At 47.1% G+C, this 13,732-nt stretch overlaps 1 protein-coding gene across 1 annotated transcript in view; it reads left to right on the top strand.

The window, feature by feature from the left end:
- DYNC1H1 (dynein cytoplasmic 1 heavy chain 1) overlaps window positions 1–13,732 on the top strand; it is a 2,031,190-nt gene that overhangs the window by 867,884 nt on the left and 1,149,574 nt on the right. The window contains exon 48 of the mRNA XM_069637760.1: window positions 7,526–7,730. Within this exon, the coding sequence (XP_069493861.1) occupies window positions 7,526–7,730 (205 nt within the window). The remainder of the gene's footprint in view (window positions 1–7,525; window positions 7,731–13,732) is intronic.

Here is a 13,732-nt window from a genome sequence, read left to right as displayed (position 1 = left end):
ACCGCCATCTTGAGTTTATTTCAGAGGTCGATGAGGGCTCTGATGATGGCATGGTTCCTGATATGGTGCCAGACGAGATTCTCTCGGGCCATAGCCAAATTGAGGACCTGCGGCAGTCCCTGCACGATGCCAGTGGGCTGTACACCTCTCCGGTGGTGGAGTTTTGTAGGCCTGAGCCTGGCACTCATGCCGACTCCTCGTACCGGCGCCTTATGTCAAAGGTCACCGAGTACTTGGGGTGGTCTGCTCCCCCAGGGGATTTTCTTCAGGATGACCTTACGGATATCCTCGACCAAGGTCCACCAACTGACCCGGTACTGCCATTCCATATGGCTCTACAGATTAGGGTGGCGGCGGCGGCGGCTTGGACTGCTCCAGAGTCTCCCGGCAGTGGGCAAGTCTTTGCCGCGAAAATACCGCCCAGCCAGTAGGGACCCCTGCTACTTGACCAAGCACCGGAGAGTTTGGTAGTGCACGCGGCTACGACCCCGGCAAAGCAGGCGTTGTATCCTACCATCCCTCCTGATGGGGACGACAAGCGTTTTGACGGCTGAGCGAAGAAATTATTTTCTTCATGGGGTATGGCGCTTCAGGCGGCCAACTCCGTATGTGCCTTGTCGCGTTTCACGCACTCTGTGGAACTGTGTTTTCTTAGCGGCTGAACATATTCCCGAACGGGATGGTTTCCTTGCCATGGTTCAGGATGGCAAGGGTGCCATGTGTGAGGCCGTTCAGTCGGGGTTGGACATGGCAGATTGCGTCAGCCGGTCCATGGCGGCGAGCACCGTAATACGCAGGTTTGCATGGTTGCAGAAGTCGGGGTTTGCTCCTGATGTGCAGGCCCGACTCCTCAACATGCCCTTTGACAGGGAACATCTTTTTGGCAGGAAGGCTGACGAGAGCCTTGAGAGGTTGCAGACCTCAAAAGCTGCAGCAAAGTCGTTGGGCGCTGCAGTTTGCCAACCTCCGCCTTTTCGTCCTAGGGGACAGCAATGGAGGGAAGGTTCCTTTCGTTATTACTCATCCTTTGGTAAAGCGAGAGGAGCTGCCAGTCAAAGCGGCCACCGTAGGAGTGCCAGAGGTGGAAAACAAGGTACTCGTGGTGCCAAGGCCGCTCGGGCTGTTGCCTCTTTGCCCTCAAGCAATGCCGCAGCCGCTTCAGCTCAGTTATGAGGCCATGTCCCCTGGTTCACCGGTTGGGGGAAGGCTGGCGCAGCATCTTGCAGAGTGGCGCGCCATTACTTCAGATATGTGGGTTCTGGACATCATAACCCACGGCTACTGTCTTCCTTTCTGGCAGAGGCCTCAAGACAATCCACCGGGGAATCTCTCTTTGAAGAGTCCGGATCCGCTCCTTGCGCAGGAAATTCAATCCCTGCTGGAGAAAGGCGCCATAGAACTGGTGCCTGTAGCGGAGAGGAACTAGGGATGGTATTTCCCTTATTTTTTGATTTCCAAGAAAGACTGGGGATTGAGACCCATCATGGACTTGCGCGGTTTGAACAAACTCCTCAGGAAGGACAAGTTCAAGATGGTTACTCTCTCTCAAGTCCTCCAGGCCCTTCAACTTCAGGACTTGTTGGTGTCTCTCGACCTCAAGGATGCTTATTTTCATGTTCCGATACTTCCAAAGCACAAGAAGTACCTGAGGTTCGCGGTTGGCGACTCACACTTTCAGTTTCAGATCCTGCCGTTCGGATTGACCTCCGCCCAGAGGGTCTTCACCAAGCTCATGGTAGTGGTGGCAGCGCACCTCAGGGAAGGGGGGAATTCACGTCTACCCCTACCTGGACGATTGGTTGATAAGGGCACGCTCTCCCGAGCAAGTCCTGGATCATATGTCAGTCACCTGCCACTCCCTCCACAAGCTGGGCTTCTCCCTCAACTTAAAGAAGTCCCATTTGACACCAACTCAGAGGCTCCAGTACATCGGAGCTGTGCTCGACACTTCTCTGGGGCAGTGTTTTCCTCCCCAGGTGAGGGCTCATCACATTCAGCAGATGGTGCACAAGTTTCAGCTTGCCCAAAGTCTCCCGGCGTTTGAGCTCTTGAGATTGCTCGGCCTCATGGCATCCTGCATTCTTCTGGTGCCAGAGGCCCGGCTGCAGATGAGATCTTTGCAATGGGCACTCAAGCTCCAGTGGTCTCAGTCCTCTGGCAGGTTGTCGGACCCTGTTCAGGTGCCGTCCTCGGTTGGCCAGGACCTTCTGTGGTGGGCCGTCGAAGACAATCTGATGAAGGGGGCCCCATTTTGGCTACCCTGGCCGGAGGTGACGATCGTGACGGACGCATCCCTCACGGGATGGGGAGCTCATGCCAACGAGTTCAGTCAGCGGTCGTTGGTCTCCGTCGGAGTCCAGATGCCATATCAATCTGTTGGAGCTGAGGGCTGTCAGGCTAGCCCTGAAGGCTTTTCTGCTGACTGTGCGAGGGAAGAATGTCCTGATCCTGACGGACAACACGGTGGTCATGCACAACCTGAACAAAAAGGGGGGGCAGGGTCACTTCCTCTGTGCAGGGAGGCGATGCAGCTCTGGTTCTGGGCAATCCAGCAGGAAGTTTCGATCTCGGCAGTTCATCTGGCCGGAGACGAAAAGGAGACGGACGCTTTGATCAGGCAGAGGGCGATCTCTCGCGAGTGGGAGTTGGCTCAGGAGATTCTCCTGGAGATCTTCACCCTTTGGGGGACCCCTCAAGTGCATCTCTTCGCCTCCAGTGTCAACCAGAAGTGCGAGAGGTTCTGCTCACGGGAATTTCCTCCAAAAGGAGCCTTAGGAGACGCGTTTGTGGTGGAGTGGTCATTCCCACTGCTGTACGTGTTTCCTCCAGTACCTGTCATCCCGCAAGTACTGCGGAAGTTTACGGAGGTTTGGTTCTCGGATGATCCTCATTGCTACGGCGTGGGCCCGGAGGACGTGGTACCCGGACCTTCTCGACTTGTCTATCTGCCCTCCACGTCTTCCCTACCGAGATGATCTGCTCTCACGGGAGGGGGATCAGGTTCTCCATCCAGAGGTCAGATCCCTCAACCTTCACACTTGGTTTCTGAAAGGTTGAAGTATAAGGATTGGGACCTCCCTGAAGACGTGATGGAGGTGTTGCTCTCGGCCAGACGGCCAGCGACTGGTGCAGGGTTAATAATGTGGATCCTTTTGCATGTGACATTCGCATGGTTCTGTCTTTTTTGCTTTCTTTGGCCCACAGGGGCTTGCAAGTGGGTACCGTTAAAGGTTACCTGGCGGCGCTGTCAATATTTAAGCGCTCGTCTGAAGAGTGTTCCTATTTTAAAATTCCTTAATTTCTCAGTTTCTGAAAGGGCTCACTAATGTGTTCCCTCCGTCACTTTTCCAGGTGCCCGGTTGGGATTTGAACCTTGTTCTCAAGTTTCTGATGGGTGCTCGTTTGAGCCTTTGCATCCATGCCCTTTGAGACTGTTAACTCTTAAAACTGTATTTTTGGTTGCGGTCACTTACGCTCGCAGAGGGAGTTACAGGCACTTTCAGTTAAGCCACCCTTCACTGTGTTTCATAAGGACAGGGTTGTCCTTAGAGTTCGTCCTTTTTCATTCAGGCCAGAAGGTTGTTCTTCCGGCGTTTTATCCTATTCCACATCCTGGTAAGGAAGAGGTGAGGCTCCATAGGCTCGATCCTAGGAGAGCGTTAAGCTTTTATATTTCACGCATGTCCCGGGTCAGAGTGGACGATCAACTCTTCATTGGTTACGCTGGAAAGCGTTTGGGACAAGCTGTGACTAAGCAGACTTTGTCTCGCTGGATTATTCTGGCTATTTTTGAGTGTTAGCGCTTGGCGGTAAGAACCCACCGGTAGGCTTGCGGTCCCATTCTGCCAGGGGTATGGCTGCCTCTACTGCCCTACAGAGGGGTGTTCCTATTTGTAACAAACGTGATGCAGCCACCTGGGCTTCGGTACATACTTTTGTACATCACTACTCCCTAGATTCCATACATGGGCAGGATCTGGCCTTTGGCGAGGCGGTCCTTTACCCCGCAATTTGATTGGGCATTCTAAATTTCTGTTTTCTAAATTCTTTTCCCACCTCCTTTCATTGGTACTGCTTTGGGAGTCTTGTCATAGATATGGAATACGTCGGAAGACCCAATCCCCTTGAAGAACAAGTTACTCTCTTACCTGGTAACGTTCTTTCGATGGGATGGTCCGACGACTTATTCCATATCGCTCCCTCCCTGCCTTCCCCGCTACAGAATTTTCTTATGCGATTGCAGCTTAAGTTTCCGCAAGGCTTTGTGTGGTCAGACTGGCAGAAGACTGCTGCCACACGTTCTGGGAAAAAACTACAACTGAGGCTACGGGCGTTGTGCGTCCTACTTATAACATCCGATGACGTCGGCCATCGGAGGAGGTCCTCGAGGGTGGCGTATCGTTGTCACCGACGCAGGACGCAGATTTTCCAAAGCAGCACAGCTGTGGTGATTACTGTCATAGATATGGAATACATCGTCGGACCATCCCATCGAAAGAAAGTTACCAGGTAAGAGAGTAATTTGTTCTTCTTTTTGTGGGATCAGCACACACCACCGTATGTGGAGTGCTGAGGGGTTACACTGTAACTCCTTTCCCACTGCTGCTGTAACTTTTATAGTTACAGTAACACACAAACCTAAATGGCTGTTGGCAGTGGATACATTTTACTACAATTTTTGTGTTAGTTGCAGGCTGTTTCCACAGCTGCAGTACAGCACCGAAGGGTGACCATTTGCCCAAAAGGGCCCCAGTCTTCTTTATGGCAAATATTTTGTTTGTGTGTTCCTTCTTGGCCCTTCTTCTACCATTCCAGGTGGGGGCAGGTCCTCTGAGTTTTGCCTTTGGCGGCATCCCTTTTGGGAATCCCGCCAAGACTCCAGTGTGTCTGCTGAGCTGGGAAGTGATCCCTTTTGGGAATCCCGCCAAGACTCCAGTGTGTCACCTGAGCTGGGAAGTGAGGGAGGAGCCCGAAACATCTGTGGCCTTTGTCTTAGGGTATGTCTCGCTTGAACCAGTTTGAACTGGGCAGCTGGCTTTCCTGCAGGGACATTCACCCCCAAGTGATTGATTGACGGGTCCATAGAATTGAATGAAAGGGTTCCTGCATAAAAGGCAAGACTTTTATGCAGAAGGCTAAGTCGGCCACTGGAACGGAAGCTCCGAAGAAGACTATGACCAGAGACGCCTTCAGCACCTCCCATAACCACAGTAGCACCGCTGAAGTAACGCTGCTGTCCTGACCTGTTTTTGCATTGACTGGGAAGATCCGCCAAGGATGACTTCCTCCTCTAGGCTTGTGGGCATAACAAGCCTCAAGACACTCTTCAATTTGAGCCGTCCTGTGACCTTCAAGGGCTGCAAAATCCCAACACCCGGGGTACCTTAACCACCTTGAAGTGCGTTGCTTTGCCGTGGACGAATCTCGCTGGAACTTTGTTGTCAGTCATCCATTTGGACCTCCAGAAGCACTAATCTGCTCAGTATCCCCTCACCAGAGTGCAGGACCGAGAAAAGTAGATTCCAACCGGCAGTGATCATTCACTTCTGGTGCCAAGAAAAAGGCGCCAAAACCACAGACCGACTCTATGAGAAGAATTCTTTGCTGGTGAGTCCCTCTCGACTAGTGCTGCAGGAGCCCTTCCAGGGTCCCCCCTTCTTCCCCATGACCAAGGACTAGGCGACAGTTTACAGCCGTGCATCCAGAGGGCATCCGGATGCATCATCTTCACTCTCAAGGTACTGTGGCGCTCTTGGTTAACTTACCTGAAGCCATTTGTGTGTCTCCTTTGCTTTTGGAGCTGTTTGGCCTAACAGCATTTGCCCCTACCGGGAGGCTTCACCTAAGCCCCTGAACTTTTACAAAGACCAACCAACTTGTTACATACCTGTGCTAAGAGGATTTCTTTCAGAACTGTTGCTTTCCTTTTGACTTTGGCATTGCTGGTTCCCTTACAATAAATCTTCCAACCCTCTGGGCTTTAGCATCGATTTCTTTTCCCTCCTAAACCTGAACTGAAGAACTCCTTTCTTGTTAGGGATAATGCTGCCTAAACCACATACGAGTTGCTACAGTTTAACTTACCTGTGATTGTAGCTCTTTACATTCTTGAACTTACAACTAATGCAGAGTTAATTTAAATAAGTGATTTTACTGACCTGACAGACGTCACTCCCTGTGTGTGTAAGAAAAGGACATAACAATTTACTTGTCTGCTTTATTTTTCCTGACTATCCTAAATGTACATTTGATGTTGCTAGTTCATACAATAGTCATTTAGTTTATTAACTGCCTTGTGTGTGTATATATAAAATAAATCACTATTTTTGATATATAACTAAAGTGTTTTTTTGTGTCTATGAATGCTCTGATTTCTGTGTACTGTTTTACAATTCACATTCCTCCTCCTAAAATAATCCTGGCTGCTCTGCCATTCCACCAACCCTGGGTAGTACAGGCCTATATTTGGAGTTGGGGCCCTAAAACCAAGGGATACGTCTTGTAGAATTCTATCCTAATTGGACTTTAGAAAAAACTACCTAACGGACGCCTTTTTTGGAAATGTGTGAAGTTACTACAACTCAACTGTTTCTCTTTTTCACAACAAATGCTAGCGATTGCTAACTGCTTTATGCAAAGAGCATTTCTTGTGATGGGCTTATTTTTTATAAATATACTTATAGTAGTAAATATTATAGTACAAGTAAAGTTCTAGTACACGTGTGTCAAAAAAAGCATAATCTGATGGATTTTAATGTTATGCATTTCATTTACTGAATGAGGGCTTTGCTCGCTGATTAGCAAGATATTAAACCCATGTAAGGAGGTTTTCAGAGAGGATGAAGGTTACAGCTGAATTGCCGAGAGATGGATGTACAAATATAGTTTGCGCAATTGACTAGATGCATGTTTTTCTGATTTCTTATAAAGATGTTAAGTAAAAATTTGAATTCTCAAAAATGTAAATATTTTTCTAAAAATTGTGTTCAATTCAGTCTGTTTTTTCTTAGAAAATGGATGGCATTTCAAAGTTTACTACAAATGGGAGCAAGACCGGCAGTTATATAGCACCCTTCTAAGATGTAAAATGTATTTAAGTGATTTCCAAGTATTCTGGTGCAAAGGAAACCCAAGATAAATATTGTTGATAATACTAAAATTGTACAATAAAATGATGGAAGGAATGTTCTCTTCTTAAACAAGTAGAGACCTGTGCTTTTCTCAAATCTTGCTTTCAATTGCAGCACTATTCTTTACCACTAAAATCCTGCAGCGATCTTCATGTGGATGTAAATCTGCTTGAAGTAGGGGACCACGCTCTGCTTAGTGACTGCGCATCATCATGGGTCAAACACCACGATTATTTGGGTGTCCTCTTTGGTGGTGATCATCCAGTCTTACTGATATTGTGGAAGGGCTTAAATTCTGATAACCTGCAAAGGATGTATTTTCTTGTATTTGTGTCCTCCCTCCCCCAAATCCATCCTCCCCCGACTCACCGTAAACCATTGTTTTAAAATTCCAGGTGTGTGCTGAACTGGTTTGGTGACTGGTCCACGGAAGCCCTGTATCAAGTTGGCAAAGAATTCACTAGTAAAATGGACCTTGAGAAGCCAAACTACATTGTTCCGGACTACATGCCAGCTGCCTACGACAAATTGCCACAAACCCCATCACATAGAGAAGCTATCGTGAATAGTTGTGTGTTTGTTCATCTAACCCTTCACCAGGTAGTTGATTATAAAATAAATGATGTTTTTTTCTTATTTACACAATCAAAAGATTTTGACCACTGATTATTTACCTTTTGTATGCTTTAAGTATTCCCTCTGCTATGCTCCATGAATTAAGGGTCAAAGGGTGTTAGCAATCCTGTCCTTAGCATTCCCTAGACAAAGCTTAGGATGTGGATGTTATGTTTCTTTCAATCTTAGCTGATACTTACGGTTTATGTTAAGGAATCGTGCTTGGAATAGATTCCATTACTGTTTTTTCACTTTTTTAAAATTTTAAATGTATTCTCAAAATAATCTTGCATGTTACTCGGATTTTCAGAATACTGTTTCAGCACTCAAAAGCTCCTGTTGTATGCACTATTTCTGTCACTGTTCGACACTCCAAGGTTTAGTTTCACTGTATCTCTAATAGCATCTCCCATTTAGGTCAATGTATGTATTGCTGCCAATTAAGTTTATTTCAGAGAGGCAACGCTTTCAGACTGGAGTCAATCTGACATGTTAGTGTTTTCCACATTGTCACATATGACGTGTTTTTTACCTTTCCTTGTTCTCCAAACATCTGCATTAGGGAATGTGTTAAATAGTATTGGTAGAGGTTGTGACAATATAGGAACTAAGGAACACAAAGCAATGAAAATTGAACCCCTTTACCAAAAAGACAGTGGGTTGGGGTTTGATATCTTCATAACAAAAACTTAAATTCAAGTTTTCACCAATGCGCTGATTATATCCCCTGAGCAATGATATTAACTCAATCTGTTCTTTTCATACATAAGTTTGTTCTTTTTGATAACCAATACATATATAGAATTTTTCCTAATCAACAAACTATACAAGAAATGTAATTTAGTAACACAAGAAAAATTATTAGAGTGTGAAGGTTATTCTCAAGTGTACATACTAATTTAAATTGATACCTCAGTCCCTGGGGTCTCTATGGGTCGCAAGGTTACAGTTCTACATTAATGTCACTTTACCAATGTGGGCCTAAAAGGCTTCTATGGACTCACTTCATTAATGTGGCTCCATATCCTTCTGCAGACCAACTTGCGTTTCACACTCTGTTGGCAATGTAATCCTACAATGTATTTTTCCTCCGACTCGTTCTATTATTTGTAAAGTATTTAAATCCTTTGTCAAGAATGTAACTTCCTTTTGAAAGAGCAGTGCATTTCTTCTAACTGGTTATATGCTACTCCAAAATAGGAACTGGATATGTTATGTTAAAGTTCACATTTTTGATTTAGTTAAAATTCTTTACAACTAGCCGTGGTTGCGGGTTTCCCGCATGTCAGGAGGTATGATTGCTGCATGTGGCCCGTGATTACCAGGTTTTTGTGTCCACATTGATTGTGACAAAATCAGTGTAGAATTGTAATTTTGGTGTCTAGCCCTTTGGTGAAAGCTTGTATTTTTAAGTTATGGTATGCAGCACAGATGCATGGTTTTAGAATTAGTGGAAGTTACAGAATATTGCCCATGATTTTTTTCCCCTAATTTCGAAAAGGGACGTTGACAGGGTGTGCCTGTACTACTATCCCTATTGTGATGTACTGTGAGAAACCTAGGGGTATTCTCCCAAGTAGACCCAGAGAATACTCTATTCGGGTGACCAGAGGAAGGGCCCTCTCTTTCGGATCCCAACCCTGGGGGTGGACGAGCAAAGGAGGATCACCTGGGTATGGGGGGTCTGGCGTTGTGATCAGGAGAATACCCTAGGAGAGACGCAGTATGCAAATGGGACAGCAGTGGAAGAGGAAGTCCCAAATGCCCTCTTGGGATATCTTGATTCCAGTGACCCGAATCTAGGTAGCAGAATCCTTAGAGCTCATTCTATCCATCATGACCCCAGAGCGAGAAAGGAAGGAGTTGGTTGCCAAAGAGGATGAGGGAGGAAGGCGCAAGTAACGCAAGATCAGGGCATTGGCAACAAGATCCATTCATCCTCTCCAAATCGTAGGGAATACCACTGAGAACCCTATACACCTAAGCCATCGGCAGACACAAAGAAGGGGGAAAACTTCCTCCCTAGGGGAAGGTTGAATCAGGTTTTCCTATACCCCTGGTCAAGACCCTGATGAGATGATCAGAACTCAATCTAAATATGGTTACATTTCTAATCTATTTCCCTTAACCTCAAGGGAGTGTTTACAATCTCACCCCATTTCCCCCTCCTCATTTCTAACAAATACTGAGGAGAGGAGGAGGCAACTAAGATCAGTAAAGATTACCCATAGGAATAATATGGGAGTAGTAAGGCAAACTTACCCTAAAAGAACTCTGGTTGTCCCACTAGCAGTCCGGCAGGGTCAGGCATTCAATAGTAACTACTCACACCTGACTCCACTTGACTGGTTTGTTCACTATAAAAGGTGTGGTCATGTACAAAGAAATGAGAGAGCTGGGGATGCAGTCCGGACCGAAGGAGACCAGAAGCAGGCGCTGCAAGCTGAAGGAAGACGGCATGCAAAAACACTGGCCTGGTATGAATTAAAGGCTGCAGCCTGGCGAGGGAGCTGTGCCTCCAGGGAGACGGAGAAGTGTGGCCTGTATTCTGCCGGCGGGTTCAGGAGAGTGTTTGTTACCTTGGGACCTGTGCTGAACCAAAGGGTGCCTGAGGGGCAGGTGGTGAGACCCTGACCTCCACCCCGCATTTCCTGGAAGAACCGCCTCTCAATGCGACGCTGCCCGGTTAGTTTTGTGGAGAATGTGAGAGAAACTCGAGAGTGTGCGTTTGGGGTGAGAGCAGAGCGAGAGAAAGGCACGGGCAGTAAAAGCGGCACAGAATTGCATAAAAAGGAAAATGTAAAGCTGAAAGCAAGAGCGAAGCAGAAAGTGCACAAGTCACAGAACAGAGCAGAAAGTAAAGCAAAAAGCAGATTGGAGCAGAAAGTGAGCAAATGACTGATCAAAGTGAAAAGAGCGAAAGTTAAAATCACAAGGGTGAGAGTGGCCCGCAGCGGAAAAGAGTGGGGCCCGAGGAAAGTAAAGGAAAGGTGCCGGGGGCATGATAGAAGGCAAACAGAAAAGAGGGTGCAAGATGGCAAGAGACGAGTGAAAGACAAGTGCCATGGGTACAATAAGAAAAGAATAAAACAGTGAACGTGTGCACAGGAAGGAAAGAAGTAGTGAAGGGGTGCAGGAAGCATCCGCAGTGAAAGGAAGAATACAAAGAGAAGGGAAAAGGGTCAGAGTGGTCGCGCTCAGGAAATGCAAAGAGTCTGGCGTTTTGGAAAGCCTCTGATTCTACTCCATGAAAGGATGGTGTATGGGAAAGATTGTCAATAAGGAAAAGGTACATTCTGACCAGCTAAATGTGTGTTTTGAAGTAGTGGGGCTTAAACCTGGGGAAAGGGCACCCTGTGAAATCAAGAAGGACTTGCAATATATTATGTTCTGTGTTTGAAAGCTGGAAGAGGACTAAGGTTGGGGAGGGGTGCCCTGAGAAGTCTATCAAAGAAAGCATCCCCGATAAGTGATTTTGTGCTTGAAAGTTGGAAGGGCCTGAGCTTGGCGAAGGGAACCCTAAGAGGCTGAAATGAGTTGAAGACTTGTTGACCATCTTTATAGTGTTGAAAAGATTAATCCTTACAAGAGGAACTGCTAAAAACAATGTCCATGTGTTTTGAAATTTGAATAAGCTGAAGTGTGGGGAAGGGAACCCCCGAGAAGCTTACAAATGGAACGGTTACATTTCTTTCATGGTGTTCTGAAACTTGCATAAACTAATTCTTGGTTAAAGTAGCCCCAAGGAACTCATAAACACACTGAAGGTAGTTGGAATAACTACAAGAGGCCTGTGAAGAAGGTCTTACGAACAGCCCTGTTTATTAAACTCATTTGTGTGACATTGACCAAACACCTGGTGAGAAGAGCACCTGAAACCAACTTTGGTTCCCACTTCTTGTAGAACCACTAATTTTCCTTTTCATAAAAATACTTATTACATTTTTGTACATAGTGAGGGGAAGATAGTTTTAGACACACACTTTTACTTTGGACTATTAGACAATGCGGCCATTAGAAATATCAGTTAAGGGAATTGCCCCTTTAGACTTTGGGCCAGTCAGGCATTACACCAACCCAGGAACCTTAGTAAATAAAGGTTTTCAAAGGAACCCTTTTGAGTTTGTGTCTCTCTTGATACTATGCGTGTCTCACTGTACCCTGTACCCATGATCCCTCAAGCATCGAGATCCCCCAGATTATTTATTTCCACCATCGTGGCTAGTTGTATATTTGTAGGATCCGTAGCATAAAGCTGCTTTGGGAGTTCATGTCATCCAAACCTCTCGACGGCTTTCGATCAAACTTCGACGGCTGATCCCGGAGCATCTCGGTGCCTGATTCCGAACACAGACATTTGTTCCGACAGCTTCGGCATATACCTGGCTTCGGCCTAATCATTAGGGAGACCGGGCGGACTGATCCTTTCTTCTTTTAGAGAATGCCTACCCCCATTTCATGCCCCTACTGCCTTTGTTTTGCTACTTCTGTGTCCACCTTCTACTATGGAGCACACTCCATTTAAATTTTGCCCCAAGTGCAATGAAACATTTCTGTGGAAAGACACACTGGGTGTGTAACCACTGCCTTCCACGTGATTACTCGGAGGCCCGCTGCACATCGTGCAAACTCTTTTGTCCCAAAACCCTAAAGGAGCGCCAGGCTAAGTGGTGGGCGGCATACGCCATGTCGGCAGGGTCAGAGACCGCCAAAGGGATCTTCGAGTCGGATCATGAAGGCAGAGGCAGCTTAGACTCTGAATCGGAGCTCTAGGACATTACGGAGGAACAAAATAGTTCATGCACACCTGTCCCCAGCCTCGAAAGGAAGTCGCAGCTATGTGGTCCGCCTCTGGCGACGACGGTGTACATGCACCATCTTCTTCACATAAGCACACACCCCCAGCCGCTCCTCGACTGACCTGTCAAGAGGGCTGCACGCTGATGGTAGGTGCCTCAAGGCCCACCAACCAAGCCTGCTGTGGTTCCGCTGATGCGTTTATCACAAGACGCCCATGCTGACACTACGGCGAAAGACGTGCATAAAAGCTGCTCGACGTCTGAGGCAGAGACACCAAAACATCAGTTGAAAAAGCGCAAAACTCGCTTGCATGCAGAAAACACCCTAAGGAGCATCAGACTCATGGTAAACAGTCCCCTGAGACTTCTGAGGAGTTTCAGGAGGAATCTTCTACCTCATCTTCTGCCCATCTTATCAGAGACACCTTGCACCCAAACTCAGTTTGAAGAAAATTTTTTGTAGACTTTATGAGCAGGTTTCCCACTGCACAAACACCTGTGGAGCAGACTCGAGTGCCTGTACTACCCACTCAACCAACTCCTCCCCCTCCGACACCTCTGCAAGACTTTACACCGATGGAACCCTCCCAGGGATCTCAGCTTGAGGATCTGCAGTCTGATCAAGCAGACCAGGATGTGTGAGTGGTTGACCAGGATGATCCCGGACAAGATGGTGACGACACCTACTTGCAAGACCAAGATTACTCAGATCTCATCTTTACTGGCCATTCAGTAGTGGAGAGTGGGCATACCTCTCCTATTGCAGACCAATTACTTTATAATGAGTTGCTTAAAAAGGCAGCACAGCATTTTAGCATAGATCTAGAAGAATCTAGTCCCGCAGGGACTCACTTCGTGGAGGACATCCTCAATGAGAGGAAACCCATTAGCCAGGCTATGCCTCTCGAAAAAGAGGGTCGCTCCCTCCCTTAACAGAGCAGTCAACCCACTAGTAGAGAAAACACTCAAGTCATCACCATCCAATCCTCGCCACGTCAGAGGTCACGTCAGGCCGGATTCACCAGAAAGAGAGCTGGTGTGCCACTCTCCACCTCCGAGGCGCCTCCCAGCAAGGAGTGCAAAAGAATATACACGCTTGGTAAGCGGATCAGTACTTCTGCTGCATACCAAACGCGAATGGCAAACAATACTACCTTGCTTGCCAGCTACAGCAGCAATCAGTGGGAG

This window comes from Ambystoma mexicanum, chromosome 14, assembly GCF_040938575.1.
Source record: "Ambystoma mexicanum isolate Mex_15411 chromosome 14, UKY_AmexF1_1, whole genome shotgun sequence".
NCBI classification, from domain to species: Eukaryota; Metazoa; Chordata; class Amphibia; order Caudata; family Ambystomatidae; genus Ambystoma; species Ambystoma mexicanum.
The sequence above is the reverse complement of the archived record's forward strand: the minus strand, read 5'-3'. Positions and strand labels throughout refer to the sequence as shown.